Source organism: Mesoplodon bidens (genome assembly GCF_964165515.1).
Source record: "Mesoplodon bidens genome assembly, chromosome: 5".
Lineage (NCBI taxonomy): Eukaryota > Metazoa > Chordata > Mammalia > Artiodactyla > Ziphiidae > Mesoplodon > Mesoplodon bidens.
In genome coordinates, this window is record NC_138161.1 from 102,448,021 (window position 1) to 102,469,012 (window position 20,992).

The 20,992-nt window shown below is 39.6% G+C and overlaps 2 protein-coding genes across 3 annotated transcripts in view; one reads left to right on the forward strand and one right to left on the reverse strand.

Annotated features, from left to right (window-relative positions):
- Positions 1-2,324, forward strand: part of KNG1 (kininogen 1) — a 28,108-nt gene extending 25,784 nt beyond the window's left edge. The window contains exons 10-11 of one of the 2 annotated variants that reach the window (XM_081234322.1): positions 16-93; positions 2,073-2,324. In XM_081234322.1, the coding sequence (XP_081090448.1) occupies positions 16-93; positions 2,073-2,153 (159 nt within the window). In that variant the 3' untranslated portion in view covers positions 2,154-2,324. Of the gene's footprint in view, positions 1-15; positions 2,002-2,072 lie in introns of those variants that run through there. The other variant, XM_081234321.1, reaches the window with a different exon arrangement.
- RFC4 (replication factor C subunit 4) overlaps positions 1-20,992 on the reverse strand; it is a 243,151-nt gene that overhangs the window by 195,374 nt on the left and 26,785 nt on the right. The gene's annotated exons all lie outside the window — the stretch shown is intronic.

Sequence of the window (20,992 nt, forward strand, 5' to 3'; positions counted from 1 at the left end):
ATATCTCCTGTTTAGACCTCACTGATGAAAAGGCCTCCAGGTTTTTCACCTTTCCGATCAGTACAAGTGGAGAAAATTAAAGAAGGAACAATCGTAAGTCCACCCCACACTTTCCTGGCACCTGTACAAGATGAAGAGCGGGATTCAGGAAAAGAACAAGGACCCACTCATGGGCATGGCTGGGGCCATGGAAAACAAATAAAACATGGCCTTAGCCATGGTCATAAACATGAACATGACCAAGGCCATGGACACCGAAGGGGTCATGATCTTGGCCATGGGCACCAAAGGGGTCATGGTCTTGGCCATGGGCACCAAAGGGGTCATGGACATCAAAGGGGACATGGCCTAGCCCATGGACATAAGCATGGTCATGGCCACAGAAAACATAAAAATAAAGGAAAAAACAATGGAAAGCAAAATGGTTGGAGAACAGAGTATTCGGCAAATTTTTATGAAGACAATACTACCTCTTCTTCACAGATACAAAAGAAGACAGAAGGGCCAACACCCCTCCCTTCCCTAGCCCAGCCAGGTGTAGCCAATACCTTTCCTGACTTTCAGGACTCAGATCTCCTTGCAAGTGTGATGCCTAATACACTACCACCTCCCACAGAGAGTGATGATGATTGGATCCCTGACATCCAGATAGAGCCAAATAGCCTTGCATTTAAATTGATTCCAGATTTTCCGGAAACAACTTCCCCCAAATGTCCTGGGCGCCCCTGGAAGCCAGTTAATAGAGTGAATCCAACTGTAGAAATGAAAGAATTTCATGATTTCAGTCTCTCTGATGCTCTTTATTGATTTATGCAGCCACGGGTATTTCTTTAACATCTCATCATCCCCTCTCCCCATTGTCCAAATATCCTGATATAATACAACTAAGACCATGAACGTTCAGAACAGCCTAGAGAGAAATGGTGAGACTCCTAATGGGGACACCACCAATCTCTACGGACGACATAAAGCTGTGCACAGAATTCAAACTCCTTTCTGAGTCTTCCTCACAAGTTTTCTCAACTAGCACAGAAAATGGACAAACTAATGTGACTTGTGGCCTACTGCAATTTGCTTTTCTGATAACGAATGTGTACCTTAAAACGTACGTCATCAATTTTCATACAAAGATTCTTGACATTTTGAATAAACTGTGACATCTGTGCCCTGACCACATGTGAAAATAAGGGAAGTCAAGAGACTGAATGCTGAACTTCTTAATGGGGAAAAAAAATAATAAAATCCTCCAGAGGTCAAAGAGGGACAAGAGAGAAAGACAGACTGGCCAAAGGCAGGAGAGAGAAAGTAAATTAATTGACTTTCTGTTTCCAAAATGGGCTAGTTATATTAAACAGTTACTCCCACTTGACAAAGCTATTCTGATAATTCTCCTTCTGGGTGAGAGTGTTTCTTATAAGTCAGTAATTTCTGTTTACCCATTAACTGTGCTTTGCAACAGCGCTTTCAAATAGGAGTTTTCTGTTTGTTTATATGTTGCCAGGGCTAGATTGAGTAATCCTTAGTGTTCAGTAGCTCTGAGTTTAATGATAAGGATGGAAAGCAGAAAAAGTAATACAAAGGCAGGTCTGCTTAAGGAAATCTTTTTTTAAGGATTGATAAGGGAATATCACGAGATGTGACGTAAATTTTGTTTACTATACTTACAGGAATTTTATGAGAAATTCCTCTCTAGCCTCACTTTATAATTGCATTATTTTTTTTGCTACAACATTGAAGTGTATGGAATTTGCAAAAGAGAATAATATGATTATCTTTAATTGCCTGATAATGTGAAGGAGGCATATATTTTATAACCCTTGCTGTGCTTTTGCCTAGGGAAACAGATAGGGCTTTATACAGCTACACTCACTTGTGGATGCATGTGTCACTGCTCCTTCAATCTATTGGATGCATTTGAGCCTCTGAGTTTTTATTTCATTTCAAATATTATCTGTACTTGCAAATAAAGAACCTATGATGTCAGGAAAAAGTCTCATCTTGTCAACTGGTGGCTTCACTTTTCTCTTTTTGCATGATAACATCAGATTAATGGAGTTTTACTATACTTACAGAGGCACATAAAGTCTTGCGAGTACAAGGGCCGACCTCAAGAGACAGGGGCAGAGCCAGCATCTGAGAGTGAGGTCAGTTGACCGGTGGGCAGAATCTCCACACCTGGCACAGTTGCCCCGACAACCTCTGTCAGCAGCCCTGCGTGGAAGGACAAGAAGATGGGATAGAATTTAAATAGAGAAGAATGCCATTTTATCCCTCTGTGTCTGGGTGAAATAAAGTTCTGACTTGATGTTCCCCCTCCTAGTTAATTCACAGTCGTCTCCTTTCAGTCACAACCAACCTGCAGCAAAGTAGTCGAGCTGATCAGGGAGTGGGCACTAGGGCTCTGCCCTGGGAGCTCACAGCCCAGCCCCAAAGCATTCTTGCTCACCGAGAAAGGATCCCTTTGGTGGGGCTTCCCCACCACAGAGACCTCGTCATGGGTGCCCAATCAAGGGTTAGTGGGTTATGTTTCTACCACCAGTCTAAGGACTCTCTTTTTCCCTTCTTCCTCCTCCTCCTGATTCCCAGACCAAAGCTGAGAGAAATTCGTCTTGTTTTATTATTATTTGTTATGATCCAGGTAATTACCAAAAAAGAAAAAAAATCTTTTGTTAATATGATGTCTACCAACTTCTCATTATCAGAAAATATTAAGTCTCAAAAAAGTTAAAAGAAAATGTAAAATTATCTTTCTGATCCGGGTAAAGGAAAAAATAGAAAACCAGTAGAATATAAAATAAGAGATTTAAAATTTTCTCTAACAAAACGTATTTATTGAATGCTCCTTTTCATGTGTAACTTAGTCCTCACAACCACTCTGAGGTCCCTGTGATCACCTTTCTTTTACAATGAGGAAACTGTAGCTCACGGAGCCCTGCCCAGGGTCACAGAGTTAATATGCGACAGAGCTGGCATTCAAACTCAGACCTTGAATGCCTTTACACCATATTATTACGAGGCTTTATCATCAATGTTGTCATTACAAAAAACACATCAAGATAATTTCTGATTCTGAGATGATTATTATTTCGCTCCAAAGCCTTTATGAAATATCTCATTGTGGCTGGTGCTGTTCTGAGTCCTGCTCATGGTAAACTAGAATGGAGTCAAGCACAGGCGTTGGCTATTTACCATAGTCAGTCCTGAGAAAAAAAGAAATACTTATTATTTTTTTAATATTGAACTTTTATTTAAAATATTCCACTCCATTGTACTATCCAGATTGAAGAGAAAGTCAACAAAGAGAAACCTGTGCAATCATTTTAAAGAATTACTGAGTAAGGGACTTCCCTGGTGGCGCAATGGTTAAGAATCCGCCTGCCAATGCAGGGGACACGGGTTCAAGCCCTAGTCCGGGAAGATCCCACATGCCACGGAGCAACTAAGCCTGTGCGCCACAACTACTGAGCCTGAGCTCTAGAGCCCACGAGCCACAACTACTGAGCCTGCACTCTAGAGCCCGCGAGCCACAACTACTGAGCCCACGCGCCTAGCGCCTGTGCTCCAAAACGAGAAGCCACCACAATGAGAAGCCCACACACAGCAAAGAAGAGCCAACGCAGAATAAATAAATAAATAAATAAATAAATTTATATATTAAAAAAAATCATTATGTCTTTAAAAGAAAAAGAAGAATTACAGAGTAAGCTGAAGATGCCATCAGTAAGATGACAGAAATTGACGTAAGCCTTCTTTTTTGTCAGTCTTAGTTTAAATACCTGCCAGCTCATCACATTTTTGGGGTTCCCTGGGTGCTCAGAGCACGAGTGTGGTGATCGGGTGCTTCTACTCATCTTAAGTTGACTTGTGTTCACATATTCAGCCTATGGGAACCTCAAGGCAAAAGAAGAGAAATAAATTTTAAAAGACATAAATGCTTTCCCTTGAAGAGCTTACAATCACTTTGGGAAGCCTAGACAAAAGCATATGAAACAGACATTTAATCCAAGTAGGATCTTTGTGGAGCAGTGAACCCGACTAATGTGACAGGAAGATGCTGAAGAGATGGAGGGACCAACTTGGAAAGATAAAATGAAGCCCAAGTGGGATGGTTTTTAAAAATTTTTTTATTGAAATATAGTTGATTTATAATGTGTTAGTTTCAAGTATACAGCAAATAATTGACGTGTGTGTGTGTGTATATATATACATATATATATATATTCTTTTTTAGATTCTTTTCATTATAGGTTATTACAAGATATTGAGTATAGTTTCCTGTGCTACCAAGTGGGAGTTTATATTGAACTAGGCAGTGGAGTACCTTTTACATGTCCTGAGCTAAGACATGCTAAAAGAGCATTTAAAACCCATTATGCTGAAGATTCTGGAGAGCACTGATTAGATTAGACAAGACTGGACTCAAGGCAGTGTTCTGGGTATCTCCAGACCATCACATCTCAACAGAAGAATGACCACTCAGGGCTGGTATACAAAGTCTACGGGTCTCACTTTACTCGACAACAGGAAGTATTTCCACCTCAGACCCTTGTTAGATAAAATAATCATGAGTTTCCTGAGACCCAGCACCTACTTTTCACCCTTCTGAAGTATCTGCACCCTCCGCCTACTCCCAAGCCAAAGGCACACCCATGTTCATGACCTTGGCTCTGGAACCACACAGCTTCATCCATTTGTGCTTTTTTTTTTTTTTTTTTTTTTTTTTTTTGCGGTACGCGGACCTCTCACTGTTGTGGCCTCTCCCGTTGCGGAGCACAGGCTCCGGACGTGCAGGCTCAGTGGCCATGGCTCACGGGCCCAGCCGCTCCGCAGCATGTGGGATCTTCCTGGACCAGGGCACGAACCCGCGTCCCCTGCATCGGCAGGCGGACTCTCAACCACTTCGCCACCAGGGAAGCCCTGTGCTTCTTTTCAATGCAGGAATTTCCTCTTGTCCAGTCCAACCCAGATTCTTCACCTCGTCTAGTCTTAGCACCTCAAGCGGGATGCCCTTATTGGCTTTTTACCCCATCTTCCACTTCCTGCTTCTAATCCTGGTTCCAAAAGACAATGCTTGTTGACCTCATCCAGTCTGTCCGGCACTCAAGCTCCACCCTCTCTGCTGGTGCTCTGTGCCTTTACCTTGTGGGAGAAGCCAGGCCTCTCTAAGGCTCCCATCAGAAGACTTACAAGGATCCAGTAAGTATAACATTCCACTCTTTCAGAAGTTCCAGTGTCTCTCCCTATAATGTTAGATGATCAAAAAATAAAATACTGTCTCAACACATTGCAAAATTGCTTTTAAAAATTATGTGCCTTCAGCCTTTATTTTATAAGAACCTCCATTTGAACACCATTCTGTCTTTTGCAAAACTTTCATTGGAGGCATTGCCCAGCATATTCATTTTAGAGGCAGTAGTGAAGTGGTTAAGAATCAGGTTTCTGCAGTTATACAGCCTGAGTCCTAAGGCTGGCAATTTATTTAACATCTCAAAACCCCAGTTTCCTCATCTGAAATATTAGGTTAACAATATGTTCACATCATAGGTGTGTTGTGAGACTTAAAAGAGATAATCCCTTTAATTGGCATAATGCTTGGCACATGGAAAGCACACAATAAAGAATAGCTATTATTACATTACTAAGACATACACAACATATTCCCTTTAGAGCTTAACTCCGTGGGGGAAAAAATGTTTTGTCAGACAATGGGATGTGTCTAACACAGCATATATTCCTTCTTGCCTTTGCAGCCATACTCAGTATTCAAATGTTGTAATCAGCTCAGATCAAGTGGCCAGTAATAACTACTCCCTATTTCCAATTCCACAGGTTCTCAACCTTTGCTGCACATTAGAATCACCTAGGGAACTCTAGACCATGTGAATCCAAATCTCTGGGAATAGTCCTGAGTATCAGTATTTTTCAAAAGTTCTCCATTGATTTTAATACCTCCATTTGATTTAGGCCCTCTCTGTTCTCTTTTTAATCTTAATTATCCGGTGTTACATTGTTCTACTTTATTAACTCAAATATTTTTGAAAGTAGGGTTATGAAACTCATAAGGGACTGATGGATGCCTGGATGGGTGGATGGATGGATGGACAGACAGATGAGTGTAAGTATTATATACACTAGGATTGTCACAATAAGAATGGAGAGTACAAGATGGGTATATATGGCATTTCAAAGACTTATGAACACATTACTTACTGAGAATGAAGAATGAAGGACAGGAATAAATCAAAGATGGCAAAATGTTTTCCAGTCTCAGGATCTAAGGGAATGGTGATGCCATTAACACAAACAAGGAAATGGGGAGTGGGTGTGTGCTTTCTAGTAGCTCATAAAGAAACAGACTGACCCCAATGGTCATAATTTAAGATATTTCAGTAGCTGAATATACATATGAAATCGATATACAAATGGAGTGTAAAACACTGCTATGTCCCCCCTCAAATCACTTCATTTTCTCTGGTATCTGTGGCACCTGCCATATAAACAGGGATGTAGCATTAGATATGCATGGACTAAGCTTGTGAGAAACGTGGGAACCTTCAATTTCAGGAATGCTTGTATCAAAAAGAACATAAAAGAAAGAAATTATTCTCTGAAAATAACCTTAACTTCTATTTCTACTACTGAACTAGAAACCCGAATCTAGCAACAAACCTTTGTTATAACAGCTCTCCTGCCTTTTATTTTCTCTGTATGGCATTTGGAGATGGTACCCTACTGTGTCTAGGAATAACACTATTCTATCATGGCTATTAAAAATGGGTGCTGGGAATTCACTGGTGGTCCAGTGGTTAGGACTCTGCACTTTCACTGCCGAGGGCCCGGGTTCAAACCCTGGTCGGGGAACTAAGATCCTGCAAGCCACACAGAGCATAAATAAATAAATAAATAAGTAAAGGGTAAAACAGTAGCTCCTGGAGAGAATATAAATACCAGTTTTTAGGTAAGTAATATGTACCATCTGGGTGATTTAGTACTATGTCAATTTGGCTAAATAGGAATTATAAAAGAAGCCCCTCTGCTATGTGGCTCTAGGCTAGAGTTGTTCATTGGAGAAACTGATACGTGACAGAAAATGAAAGAGCTGCTACTCCCGAAAGGCGTGGAGTAAGACGCAGAAGAGCTGAGAGCCCCTGCCTGTCCTCATCCTCCCTGTTTTGTATGTGACCCCCCCTCTCACTACCGGCCTTGTGGACCTCCAGCCACACAAGGCCCACCAGGACAACAGCCTTCCGCAGATTTCTCACTAACTGTCCGCTGTCCTTCTGGCAGCTGGATGTGCTTGTGCAGATTTCCCTAAAAACTCCAGCTTTCTTGAAAGCACCAATGCCTCTGTATAGCACAGGGAACTCTGCTCAATATTCTGTAATAACTTAAATGGGAAAAGAATTTGAAAAAGAATAGATACATATATATATATATATATATATAACTGAATCACTTTGCTGTACACCTGAAACTAACACAACATTGTTAATCAACTAGACTCCAATATAAAATAAAACTTAAAAAATTAAAAAAGGACCCAAGGCTGATTTGTAACTTTTCTCTGATCCTACAACTCCTCTTTCCTGGATCTTACTTCCCTAGTCTCTCCCACAATGGTGTAAAGTCTAATTTCTAAGGTAAATCTTTTCTACCATAATCCTCACAGTGGTTCTGCTTCCCTGATCAAACCTTGACTGACACACCAGCCTTTTCCCTCCATCATTTTTCATTAGGGGAACACATTCCATTGGTCTTAAATGCTGAGCCAGGCCCAGCAATGTAACTGCTTTTGGGCATCTCCTAGGAAATGAGTACAGTCTGTTCCTGCCCTGAGGAGATCAGTTTCATGGGGGACACAGACATATAAAAAATATATATAAATCAGCATGAAGTTTACAACGGTAGGTGCTTAAGGAGCAGTGAGAGCAGGAAGAAGAGTTGAGTCTGAGAGGCTGCAAGCAACCTGAGGACGAGCACCTGTCTTGTACAGCATCGTATCCCCATGACCAGGCACAATGCCTTAAAGAAAACTAGTGCTCAATCGACAGTTCTTCATTTCTTTTCTTTCTTTCTTTTTTTTAAAAAATATTTATTTATTTATTTTTAGTTTTGGCTGCGTTGGGTCTTCATTGCTGCGCACTGGCTTTCTCTAGTTGTGGCCAGCGGGGGCTACTCTTCATTGCGGTGCAGGGGCTTCTCATTGCGATGGCTTCTCTTGTCGTGGAGCACAGGCTCTAGATGTGTGGGCTTCAGTAGTTGTGGCACGTGGGCTCAGTAGTTGTGGCTCACGGGCTTAGTTGCTCCGCGGCATGTGGTATCTTCTCGTACCAGGGCTCGAACCCGTGTCTCCTGCATTGGCAGGTGGATTCTTAACCACTGCGTCATCAAGGAAGCTCTCTTTTTTTTTTCTTTCTGTTTTTTTTGCCCGCACCATGCAGCTTGCAGGATCTTAATTCCCCAACCAGAGATTGAATCCAGGCCCCTTCTGTGGAAGCATGGAGTCATAACCACTGGACCGCCAGGGAAGTCCCAACATTTCTTGATTGAACTAAACTGAATTTGTGTATGGCACAGTGTCAAGCCCTAAGAATATGTACGGCATTGAACAAGACAAACAGTTCTTGCCTTTACTTAGCTTACAGTCTAGTGCAGTGGTTCACAAATGTTAGCATGCCTCAGAATCTCCTGGAAGGCTTGTTAAAACCCAGATTGCTGGGGCTCACTTCCAGAGTTTCTCATTTGGTAGGTCTACTAGGGGGCCCTGGAATTTGAGTTTCTAACAGTTTCCCTGGTGCTGTTGGTCCAGGTACCATACTTTCAAAACTGCTGGTGTAACAGTTCCCCACCTGGCAGGCTATACATTAGAATCACTTGGGCAACTTTCAAAGAATGCACGCTTTGCTAGGAGCATCAGCCCAGGCCTATTAAATCATGTTTTAAAAGCTCTGCAGGTGATTTTAATCTGCAGGTCAGCGTTGAAACCACTGATGTTAGTGGTAGCAGTTACCATTTATTACTTGCTTGCTATGTACTGGATGCCACATGAAGAGCCCATACACATGACCACATCTGTGAACCCCATTTTACAGGTAAGAAAACCGAGGCTCAGAGAGGTGAGATAAATTGGCTAATATCATACAGCAAGTGTTAGGAGAAGAGGCAGGATTGAACCCAGGTCTTTCTGATCCCAGAGTCCACACTCAGAAGTGCCAATGACTGTGCCACATGGGCCTCAGAGAAACTGAGCACCTGATTTGAATATTGAATGATGAGTAGAAGTGCTTCAGGCAGAGAAAGGAGGAAAGCATTTCAGGTAAAAGTACTGAGCTCCACGTTTCTGGAGGTGCTGAAGAGGCCAGGAAGTTAAAGGTATTCTGGGAAGAGTCTCTGAGCTGGGTAGGAGGGCGGGACAGGATGACAGGGGTGGCCCATCCTCCTCCAAGATCCTAGAATCCTATAATGAGGAAATCTAGAACTGATGGACCAAGAGTAGAAGGAAAAAGACGTGGGCAGTGACTTTTGCCCAGTTGCCCTGCAAGAGTAATAATGAGCAGATGCCTCTCTCCTGCATTTTTTCTCTGTTTTGAACTTCTACTACCACTCAGTTCCGAAATCTTATTTACCCCCAAACAACTTTATGCTAGTTCTATATGCTAGGTAAATATTAATAAATAAAAGCCAGAACATATAACAGGAAAATGTAGGACTAAGATGGAGGCTATTCACTTTTAAATATTCATTTAAATGTTGAATTTCACTATTAATTTTTCTCTAAGGTTCATGATATCTCTATTCTTTATTTTATATACTATTTTATAGTACATACTTTAATGCTTAGTATGGAAAATTTAGAAAACAGAATAAGTTAAAGCTGGAAATAAAAACTCCTGTAATCTCACCAGCCAAACGAAACTACTGTTGAAATTTTCGTTATGACTTTCCAGAAATATTTTCTCAAAATGCCTGTAGGTAGGTGTATTCCAGAAAGGAAATCATGCTGTAAAAATAACATATAATCTCTATTATTCATTCAACAAATATGACCATTTTTATGCCCTTAGAGTTGATTTTCATAAGTTCCTTCATAATTGTGATAAATATATGAATAACTTTTAATAATGATACACTGCTGAAAAACTTAGTGAGTAAGAAAATTCAGTAAGTATGGTATTTGTTGTTGCTGTTACTGTACTGGTATTACAAAAGGTGGATCCATAAAATAGGTGGAGACCCATCTGTGAGTAGCTGACTCAGAATAGTCCTTTCTGAATAAGTGTTTCTACATTTGAGAGGTGATTCAGCTTAAATCTTATTTAGGTGAGTGAGGATTTTTTTGTGAGCGTCCAGCCCCAGTAAGAAGCAAGTTTTCCCTCACTGCCAGGAAAAATGAGAAACGAAATGAATGACTGCCAGTGGCCCTCACCTTTCCCAGGGTTATCTTTCCTCCTTTACGGGGAACTGCTGCCCCCCAGAGGATAAATGCAGAAGTGAAGGTCTTTACCGGACACCATAAAACTCTTAGAGGAAAACATAGGCAGAGCACAGTTTGACAATAAATCACAGCAAGATCTTTTTTGACCCACCTCCTAGAGAAATGGAAATAAAAACAAAAATAAATAAACGGGACCTGATGAAACCTAAAAGCTTTTGCACAGCAAAGGAAACCATAAACAAGATGAAAAAACTCTCAGAATGGGAGAAAATATTTGCAAATGAATCAACGGACAAAGGATTAATCTCCAAAATATATAAACAGCTCATGCAGCTCAATATCAAAAAACCAAACAACCCAATCCAAAAATGGGCAGAAGACCTAAATAGACATTTCTCCAAAGAAGACATATAGATGGCCAAGAAGCACATGAAAAGTTGCTCAACATCACTAATTATTAGAGAAATACAAATCAAAACTACAATGAGGTATCACTTCACACCAGTTAGAATGGGAATCATCAGAAAATCTACAAACAACAAATGCTGGAGAGGGTGTGAAGAAAAGGGAACCCTCTTGCCCTGTTGGTGGGAATGTAAATTGATACAGCCACTATGGAGAACAGTATGGAGGTTCCTTAAAAAACTAAAAATAGAATTACCACATGACCCAGCAATCCCACTACTGGGCATATACCCTGAGAAAACCATAATTCAGAGAGACACATGCACCCCAATGTTCATTGCAACACTATTTACAATAGCCAGGTCATGGAAGCAACCTAAATGTCCATCGACAGATGAATGGATAAAGAAGATGTGGTACATATATACAATGGAATATTTCTCAGCCCTAAAAAGGAACAAAACTGGGTCATTTGTAGAGATGTGGATGAACCTAGAAACTGTCATACAGAATGAAGTAAGCCAGAAAGAGAAAAACAAATATCGTATATTAACCCATATATGTGGAATTAGAAAAATGGTACAGATGAACTGGTTTGCAAGGCAGAAATAGAGATACAGATGTAGAGAACAAACGTATGGGCACCAAAGGGGGAAGGGAGGGTGGTATGAATTGGGAGATTGGGATTGACATATATACACTAATATGTATAAAATAGAGAACTAATGAGAACCTGCAGTATAGCACAGGGAACTCCACTTCACTGTACAATAGAAACTAACACAACATTGTAAAACAACTATACCCCAATTTAAAAACTTAAAGATTGAAAAAAAAAAGAAGTGAAGGTCTTTATGGGAAACTCAAGGCCACTGGGAAAAAGTGCTTTCTCTTCTTAATGAATACATTTGCATCCTTTCTTTTCCTTGTTCTTACAGGGCTACTGTATCATTTCACTTTGCCTAAGAGCTTACTGATTCCTTTTGTTATATGGCCATGGTTACTTTTCTATGTGAAAGTCCATATGTACCCAGGAGGATGTAGGACCCCAAAAGGGACTCTAGCCTTTCTGAAGCCTTTGGCAGTAAAAGCTTTCTGTTCTGGCAGACCAGTGTAGATATGCCACAAAAGACAGAGGACAAGAGCCTTCCTTGGTAGAAGCCTTTGCATTATATAGGATGACTCACCCATGGAGGAAATTAGAAAATAAAATCCAGTAAAATATCTCAAATGTAATGGGACTCCTATAATTGGTGACAAAAGACCACTAAGACTTTATGAGTCTAGGGGAAGGGATCATAAAGGTTCTCAAAAAAAAAAATGAGACATTACACCTGAGGAAAAAATCTCCAGGCTGTGAGGAAAGATAGATACCGGATTGTCACTCTGTCTGCAAGTGCCCAGCAGTAAACTTATACTCTATGGCCTATAGAAAGGCATCAAGTAGGTTAATGTTTAGTCTTCAGAAAATTGAAACTTAAAAAGTCTTTTTCCTAGGAAAAGGTGCCTTCCAAGTGGAAAAGTTTAAGTTTTAGATGAGAGTTAAAACTCTGAGCAAAATAAAACTTAAAACATATAAATTATGATATAAAGATAACTAAGTTACTAATGAAAATTTAAAGAGTATGTCTATTGTTTTCTAATATAAACACTCTCAAAAACATTTTTAGATGAGAAAAAGAAAAATTTAACTTTCATTGAATGACATCTTGTCTCTCTTATTTATAACATAAAAAATAGAGGTAGGAAAATTGACAACAAGCCAACAATGAGTAGTTACAAAAAGGGAAAGAAAAAAACAAATACAGGAGACCCTTTCCATTTGTAAGATGATGAATTATAAAGACACAGCTTCCTGGGACTTCCCTGGTGGCACCGTGGTTAAAAATCCACCTTCCAATGCAGGGGATGTGGGTTCGATCCCTGGTCAGGGAACTAGATCCCACATGCATGCCATAGCTAATAGTTTGCATGCCACAACAAAGGAGCCTGCAAGCCACAACTAAGAAGCCCGTGAGCTGCAACTAAGGAGCTCACGAGCCGCAACTAAGGAGCCTGCCTGCCACAACTAAGACCTGGTGTAACCAAAATAAATTATATATATATATATATATATATATATATATATATATATAGAGAGAGAGAGAGAGAGAGAGAGAGAGAGAGAGAGAGAGAGAGAATGATTTTTTTAAAAAGACACAGCTTCCAATTGAAAAGACTTTTTTTTTTTTTCCTGAAAAGACTTTTAAAAATCCATTTAATGAGATTAAATAGAGTTTCCATATTACTTTTTAAAGCATGAATAAAAAGTAAAATATAAGCTAAGTTTATGTGATACTAATCAAATACTTTAATAAATTGTCTTATATATTCTGGGTGTGAAAGATAGCTACATATCTTCTCCTGGTTTTGCTATATGAGAAATAAAAAGGCAAACTTAGCAAATGTGAGAAATACAACATTTTACAAAACGCTAAATTAAATGAAAATTCCAAAATTCTAAACACTTGCCTTACAAATTATTATTGCTTAAAGTATATAAACATGAATATGGGCGTACAACTGAGTTGTGTTTTTTTTTGGGTGGGGGGGGGGGTTTTTTTTTGCGGTACGCGGGCCTCTCACCGCTGTGGCCTCTCCCATCGTGGAGCACAGGCTCCGGACGCGCAGGCTCAGCGGCCATGGCTCACGGGCCCAGCCGCTCCGCGGCATGTGGGATCTTCCCGGACCGGGGCATGAACCGGTGTCCCCTGCATCGGCAGGCGGACTCTCAACCACTGCGCCACCAGGGAAGCCCCTGAGTTGTGTTTTTATCTGAATGATTGGTGTCATTAGAAACTGGTCTTGAAAACCTCAGATGATATTGCAATTTATGAGAACCTGGAGAGTTTCTCCACTTCCCTTTATGTGTAAACTTATAAGATGTGATATCTTTCTAATAAAAGTTTTTAAATAGTATTTAGTGAACTTTAATGCCAACTTAATATATTTTTCTAAAATCTTAAATTGTCTTTAGAAACTTAGACTAATAGTTTATTGAGATACCTAGTTAAGAATCAATATTTACCTGGGACTTTGAAAAATATTAAAATTCAGAGTGCCAATGGACTTCCCTGGAGGTACAGTGGTTAAGACTCTGCGTTTCCACTGCAGGGCACCTGGGTTCGATCCCTGGTTCCAGGAACTAAGATCCTACATGCCATGCAGCGTGGCCAAACAAATAAAATAATAAAATAAAATAAAATTCAGAGTGCCAAGAACTGTGAAGAATCTAAGATTCTACTCTAATTTCAGCCAACAAGCTAGCCTTCCACAGTTTCATGGACAGTGGCAGAAGACACAGGACATGTGGGTCAGAGATAGTATTACTCCCAGCAATCCCAGCATTTCACCAGTCCCCTAAGTGCCATTTCCCACAGAGTGACACAAAGAGGGTCAGGGGATACCCGCATTGCCCATACAGTGGATTGCATTACAGGAGAGGAACCCTGAATTTGAAGAACACGGATATTTTATAATAAGCAGTAAGCCCACCTGAACTTTGTACTGGAGGGAAACATCACTGTGATGGGCAATAAATAAAAACATCCTTTGCTCTGGAGGAAGACACAACCTCTATGTCCTGGTTGTTCACTGTACAAACATCTTGGAAAGATAGTCCAGAACAAAGTTAATCATTGCTTCTGCTCTTACGATGTGCAGAATCATGAGAACCCCATGGAGAATGGTCTCCCAACACAGAGAGAAATAAAAAATAAAATGCATAGCTCCTACACAACACCTATGCATGGTTTTATATATGTATTCTTTTTTATGCATGAATACTTTTTTCCTTCAGAATACTCAAATTAAGATTAAAAAGCATATAAACATCAAATTATGATATACTTGATAAAGTTGTTTTAAGAGCTGGAGTTTTAGAGATTTAAGTATTGTCATTTAAACTTACATGACTATATATGTGTGTGAGTGCATATGTACATATCAAAGTTATATTAAGGTTAATAATTTTAAAAAATTATATATAACAGAGGAGGGATGACTTGCAGTTTGGGAAAAGAAAATTGGTCTCTGGGTATGTCATCTGTTGTCAACACGAAGCAGGTAAAAGTTTTTTGCCTAAATTATATTCTGACATGGGAGCAAAGATTGTCACACCTCTGTGTGTGCCCTCTCCCTTTTTGCAAGTGTGCCAATATTTTTACTGATCCTTGAGATGCTTTTGAGTGCTTCATGATTGTACCCAAGTTCCTGACTGCTAAAAGAATTATTATGATTTCCACTGTTATCTCTCCATGACTGTTATAAAATATCCACTTCTAATTTTTAGTCACCTTTGCTATTATTTGTATCAACTCTCCAGTCTCTTAGGGCTACTTTTTCATATATTACCCATTTCTATAACTTGACCCAAAATTCAGAAGCTTTGGACACTCACAGGATGTCATTTTCACCTAAACTGTCTTTGCTGCTCCCCAGACTAACAAAGATTTGCTCCCTCGCCTTGTCCAGTTCAGCACTTGCCAACAAGGAAGAGAGCCCAGGAGTGAATGGGCATGATCTGTATGCTGCAGTTTTTTCCAGAATTGCCCTGGAGTCTTGTAAATGCTGCCCTTTTTTTTTTTTTTGCCAGCCCCTCAATGTTGAAAACGATGCTAAGAGATGGCATTCCTCCCCTCCTTGGGAACCCGGTGAAGAGTTGTTGATATGAGTGTGCCCTCGTGATTGCAAGCATCTCTTTAGGAAGAGTGGAAACAGCCACGAAGAGAGGTAGACACAATGACTATCCGCAAAAGACTTCTAAGAGACAGCTTATTCCCAGGTTTGGAATACCCTTGTCTGTTAACAATAGTTGGATACACTTCGTAGGAGAGATTGTAAAAGAATTTTGTTTTAAGGCCTTACACGTATATAGCAATGCCTTCATTGATTTTTCCATCTTAAATTAATCAAGGGTAATGTTAAAATAGAAATCTTAAAGAAGAAGAAAAAGGAGAAGGAGGAGGAGAAAGAGAGGAGAAGGAGAAGGCAGGGAAGAAGGAAGGACCAACCCACCGGCTAAAGATTTTGAAAAACTGGATTAAAGTGGCCAAAAATATTGTCCATGGCCAAGAAGCAAGTAGCAGAGGTTACCTCTGGGAAGAGGAGCTAGAGGGAAATGGTATGAGGAAGACTTCTTTTTCACCATTTACCCTTTTGTTATTTTGCATTTGGTACAAAGTTTATAATTGCTTATCAAAAAGTTCATATGATAACACTCTTCCAAATTATAATGTCACATACATGACCCTTGAATTACATTTCTTGCAGATATAACTGCACATGTGCAAATAATGATGGGGAAAACCTGTTCATGGCAGTATCGTGTGTAATAGCAAAAGATGGGAGGCATCTAAATATCCATGAAGGGGATGAGTGAAAGGAACTGTGTACATCCATACAACAGGATAAAATGCAGACCCAAGAAAGGATCAAGAAGCCTATTATACACTGATACAGAATCTGTATCTCAAAAATATATTAAGTAAAAAAAATAAATTAATAAAAGAAAAAGATACAGAAGTAAACTATGCTATCACTCTCTGTAAAATAGACATGCATTTCCTTGCTTATGTATTAACAACTATACCTAAAGGATACAGAGGAATAATATTATTGGTTGAATCTGGGGAGAAAATTAGGTGGCAGTAAGACAAGGGTAAGAGGATGGCTCTTCACTATATACACTTTTGTACCTTTTAAACTTTAGGTCTGATAAATATATTACCTATTCAAAAATAAAAATAAGCATTTTTTGAAGGAGATAATAGTAAATGTTACCAATTTCAGAAAACCTCATCCATAGGCATTTTCTACACCTCCACCAAAGTTCAATTGGTATCCCAATAAAATCCATTTAGACTATCTCTGAAATGATCCTGAGACTATGAGAAATAGAAAGAACATGGCAACTGAATTATTCTATAGAGATAAATGAGGAAACCCAAGTAATTTTCTGCAGATGAAAACTTTTTTCGATATATAAGTATACATATATCAGAGTGATCTTCTTGCTATGGGTTTTTTAAAACTTTTAAAATTGTGATATAATTTTAGACTTACAGAAGAATTGCAAAAATAATACAGGTAGTTCTTGTACACCACCTTTCACCCAGCTTCCCCTAATGTTAACATCTTGCATAATCATATTACAATGATCAAAGATAAGAAATTAGCATTGGTGCATTACTACACCACAGACTTCATTCCAACTTCCTGTGAGATTTTAAATTATGTTTCAAAATCTACTTGATTCAGGCGACTTCCCTGGTGGCGCAGCGGTTAAGAATCTGCCTGCTAATGCAGGGGACATGGATTCGAACCCTGGTCCGGGAAGATCCCACATGCCACGGAGCAACTAAGCCAGTGAGCCACCACTACTGAGCCTGTGCTCTAGAGCCTGCGAGCCAGAACTACTGAAGCCTGCACGCTCTAGGGCCCGCATGCCACAACTACTGAGCCTGCAGGCTGCAACTACTGAGCCTGCATGCTGCAACTACTGAAGTCCACGCGCCGAGAGCCTGTGCTCCACAAGAGAAGCCACTGCAATGAGAAGCCTGTGCAGGGCAGCCCCCGTTCGCCTCAACTAGAGAAAGCCCACGCACAGCAACAAAGACCCAATGCAATCAAAAATTAAAAAATAAATAAAAATAAACCTACTTGATTCAAAAAGCAAGCCATTAAGAACATAAACATCATTTCTTTCTGTTACACAGCAAAACAAACTTATTTTTTGTCTTTAGATTTTAATTTTTGTCACAAATATTTTTTGTAAGTGTTCAAAATAGCTAGATAGTATTCTGAAGATTTTTAAATGTTTATATAGGTGTACAATAAGGCAAACTGAATTCCTATTGGAAAAAGTGGCATCTGTAGAATTGTGGATTTGGCTTAAGGGACTTAAATTATGGCCTGAGAGAAGTATTCATGTTTCATCAATTGATCACAAGCTTTTGCTAGTCAAAAAATTTGTGAATTAGCCACTTAATTAAAGAGATTTCAATTCCATTCCTGAGTCTACCATCAAACGCAGTGGTTCTCAAAGTGTGGTCCCTGGACCAGCAGCATCAGCATCAGCTGGGAGCTTGTCAGAATATGTGAATTTCCAGTCATCTGTGTTTTAGCAAGCCCTGGGTGATTCTGAAGGCTAAACTTTAAAAATCTCTGATTATAAGTGTTTCAATGACTACAAGGAAGGGAGAAGCAGAAGGGAGGAACTAATAGAGAACAGGAAATTCTCAGTGGAACATTCAACCTGCCTGCTTGTTAACAGGAAGGTCTTGGTTCAAACTTTACTTGTTTGTTTCCAAGAAATAGATTGTACTTCATTTCTCTTAAATACAGACTTACCTTGGCTATACATCAAGGTTTCACCTTTGACCTGAGTGAACTGGTTCCAAAGAGTACAAAATGATTAATGTAGAACCTCTGCATTGATAACCTCTTCTGCCAGAAACCGATTTCATCACTTTCTCATTGGGAAATGAGTATAATAACTCCTCACTTTGCACAGTTCTGATATGCACAAATTTCAGTCACAGCGGTCTAAATTAAGACCAGTCCCCCAATACCTGTGAGTAATGACATAGTACAAACTTCACTGTCCTCAAAGCACTAGGGAAATAAGAGATGTGTATCATGATCTATAGCCAATCGCATCAATTCTTTCAAAGTCTGTTGACGACTAGTCACCATGCATTTGTTATTCAGTATGCAGTTGCTGCTTTGTCTTCCAGTGATAAAGCCCACCTGACATTTTACAAAAATGAATGACTGAAAGAATTGTCCAAGAAAGATTAAAGTGCAGCACAAAAAAAAAAAAAAAAAAAAAAGGAAAAGTGATATCGCTAGAAGTGAAGTGAAATTGGAAGTGATTAGAAGATACCGCCAGGGGAATGTTGACACCGCTGCCATTCTTGAGACTCCAGGCATGCAGTCAGGGGAACTTTGTGAAGGTGAACTTAGCGACATAAATAAGGAAAGTGGTTGTGACACCAGGGATGAAGATGTGCCAGTGGAAGTGATGTCTGCAAAATCCTTCATGTTGAAGAATCCTCAGAGAGATTTCATAACATAGAAATCACAGAAGATAAAATCTTGGAAGCAAAAAGTTGTCAGATTGTACTCCACTGAGAGGGGGGAGCTATATAAGTGGATTGGTGGACTTTCAGGGAATTAGGAGCTGAAAAATTGTGTAGTAAGTTGGAAATATTTTAGTTCAGAGATTGTTGTTGTATCTCATATGTTACCTTTGCTGACAGAAAATCAAGTCACAATCAAGCTAAGAAGAGGATTATAACCCGGGACACAGATTTGCAGAAGCTCTGACAACTGTTCCACAGGTCAAGAGTTAGAAGTGCAGTTTTATACATTCCTGAGACAGAATTTATGTATCACATTTACAGGTTAGCATTGTACATCAAGTTCATCAGAGATGTTTTGGTCAGTTATGTGGGTACAGAGTGAGCCTTTGGTCAGTGTGACCCCCTGTATGGGATGAAAAAGAAATATTAATCTTAAAATTACCATGCTGGTGTCTGAAGAAAGGGACCATTTTTCTCAACAGTTGATTATATCGTCCTGCTTTGAGGAAGTCTGGTTAATGTATCATGCTGATGCACATTGGGAAAGGCCCACCACAAAGAGGGGCGTTTTTTCTTTTTTCTTTCCATCTTAGTTTGATTGTCTTGTCATAGAAAATTTATGATTTCTCCTCATCACCTTTATCATCTAAAGTTTGATTTCTTTCTGGTTGTCATTCTCAGTAAGTTACTGGTCTGGTAATAATTAAATTATTGTCTATTTTTTTCTGAAAGATATAAATACTTGTGAATTTTCTTTAGTAAGCTAGAATAGGATCTTTGGCTCTTCTCCCACATTTATGGTGGTTAAAAGAAGGAAGGGGAGGAGAAAAAGGAGAGGACAAGGGAAGGGAGAGGGGGGGAGACTGGAGAAGAAGAGGCGCTCTGTCCACCCACCCACGCATCCCCCTTCCAGATTATTCTTTTATGGTATTTTATCCTTTTCTTAGGTGTTCAGTGTCTTATTCATTTTAAATGTTCTATTTTGTGTTCTCTTTCAGATAGTCTTTCTAATACCAGAAGTTCATGGCCACAGAGTCCTACTGCTTGTTGTACGTGCTGACTCTTAACAGGGTGAGTTGTCTCCATGTATGTTTCGATTATGATCAAAACATATGATCTGTAGCAGGGCTTGCTTTTTCCTGAGAGAACCCATTGTGCCCTGGGTGAAGAAGAGTCCTGGCAGATCCATTCTCTGTTGACTTCCAACAAGAGTCTTGGGATGTCACTGGACTTGGACACATTTTTATATTAAATTCCCACCTTGGGGTTGGGGGACTTCATTGGTAAAAGAAATTCAATCTCCAAACCTCTATGAGAAACTGGACTCTAAGATGTTAACAAGGGGGGAAACTGGGTAAGGGGTATATGGAGGAACTCTGTGTACTATCTTTACAACTTTTCTACAAACCTAAAATTATTCCAAAATAAAAAGGTGATTTTTCAAAAGGGAAGCCCCTAGGTTAAGACCCTTAGGTAGCCATGGAGTCAGTTTGCATGCATCATGGTCCTGTGTTCATTTACATCTTCATTTTGTGTATCTGCAATATCCCTTTTGCCTTGCAAGTTCAGCTATGAATTTAAAATAAATTTTGTTGTAATTCATCTAGCACATCTGAGAGTTATTACAGGTAGATTTTCAGATCATATCAGTCCACTACACATGGAACTTAATTTCCTATTTTCTCTTTAATCCACACAAATCAAGCTTTTATCCGCACCAGTGAAACTGGTCCAGTCAATCTTACCAATAACATTCATCTTGCAAACCCACTGGTAAATTCTTAATAGTCAGATACTCAGTCTTTTGTTAGCATTTGAACAGTTGAGCATGCCTTCCTTGAAACCCTTTATTCTCTTGGTTTATCAGACCTTCCTCTTATTTCTCGTACTTCAGTGGCCTCTCCTCAGACTTTTTTGTGGTCTCTCTCCTTTGCTGACCTTCAGATGTTGAGTGCCTCTGGACTCAGTCTTCCACCCAGTCTCTTATAATTCTGCAATCATTCCATGGGTGATATTATTCAGTACAGTG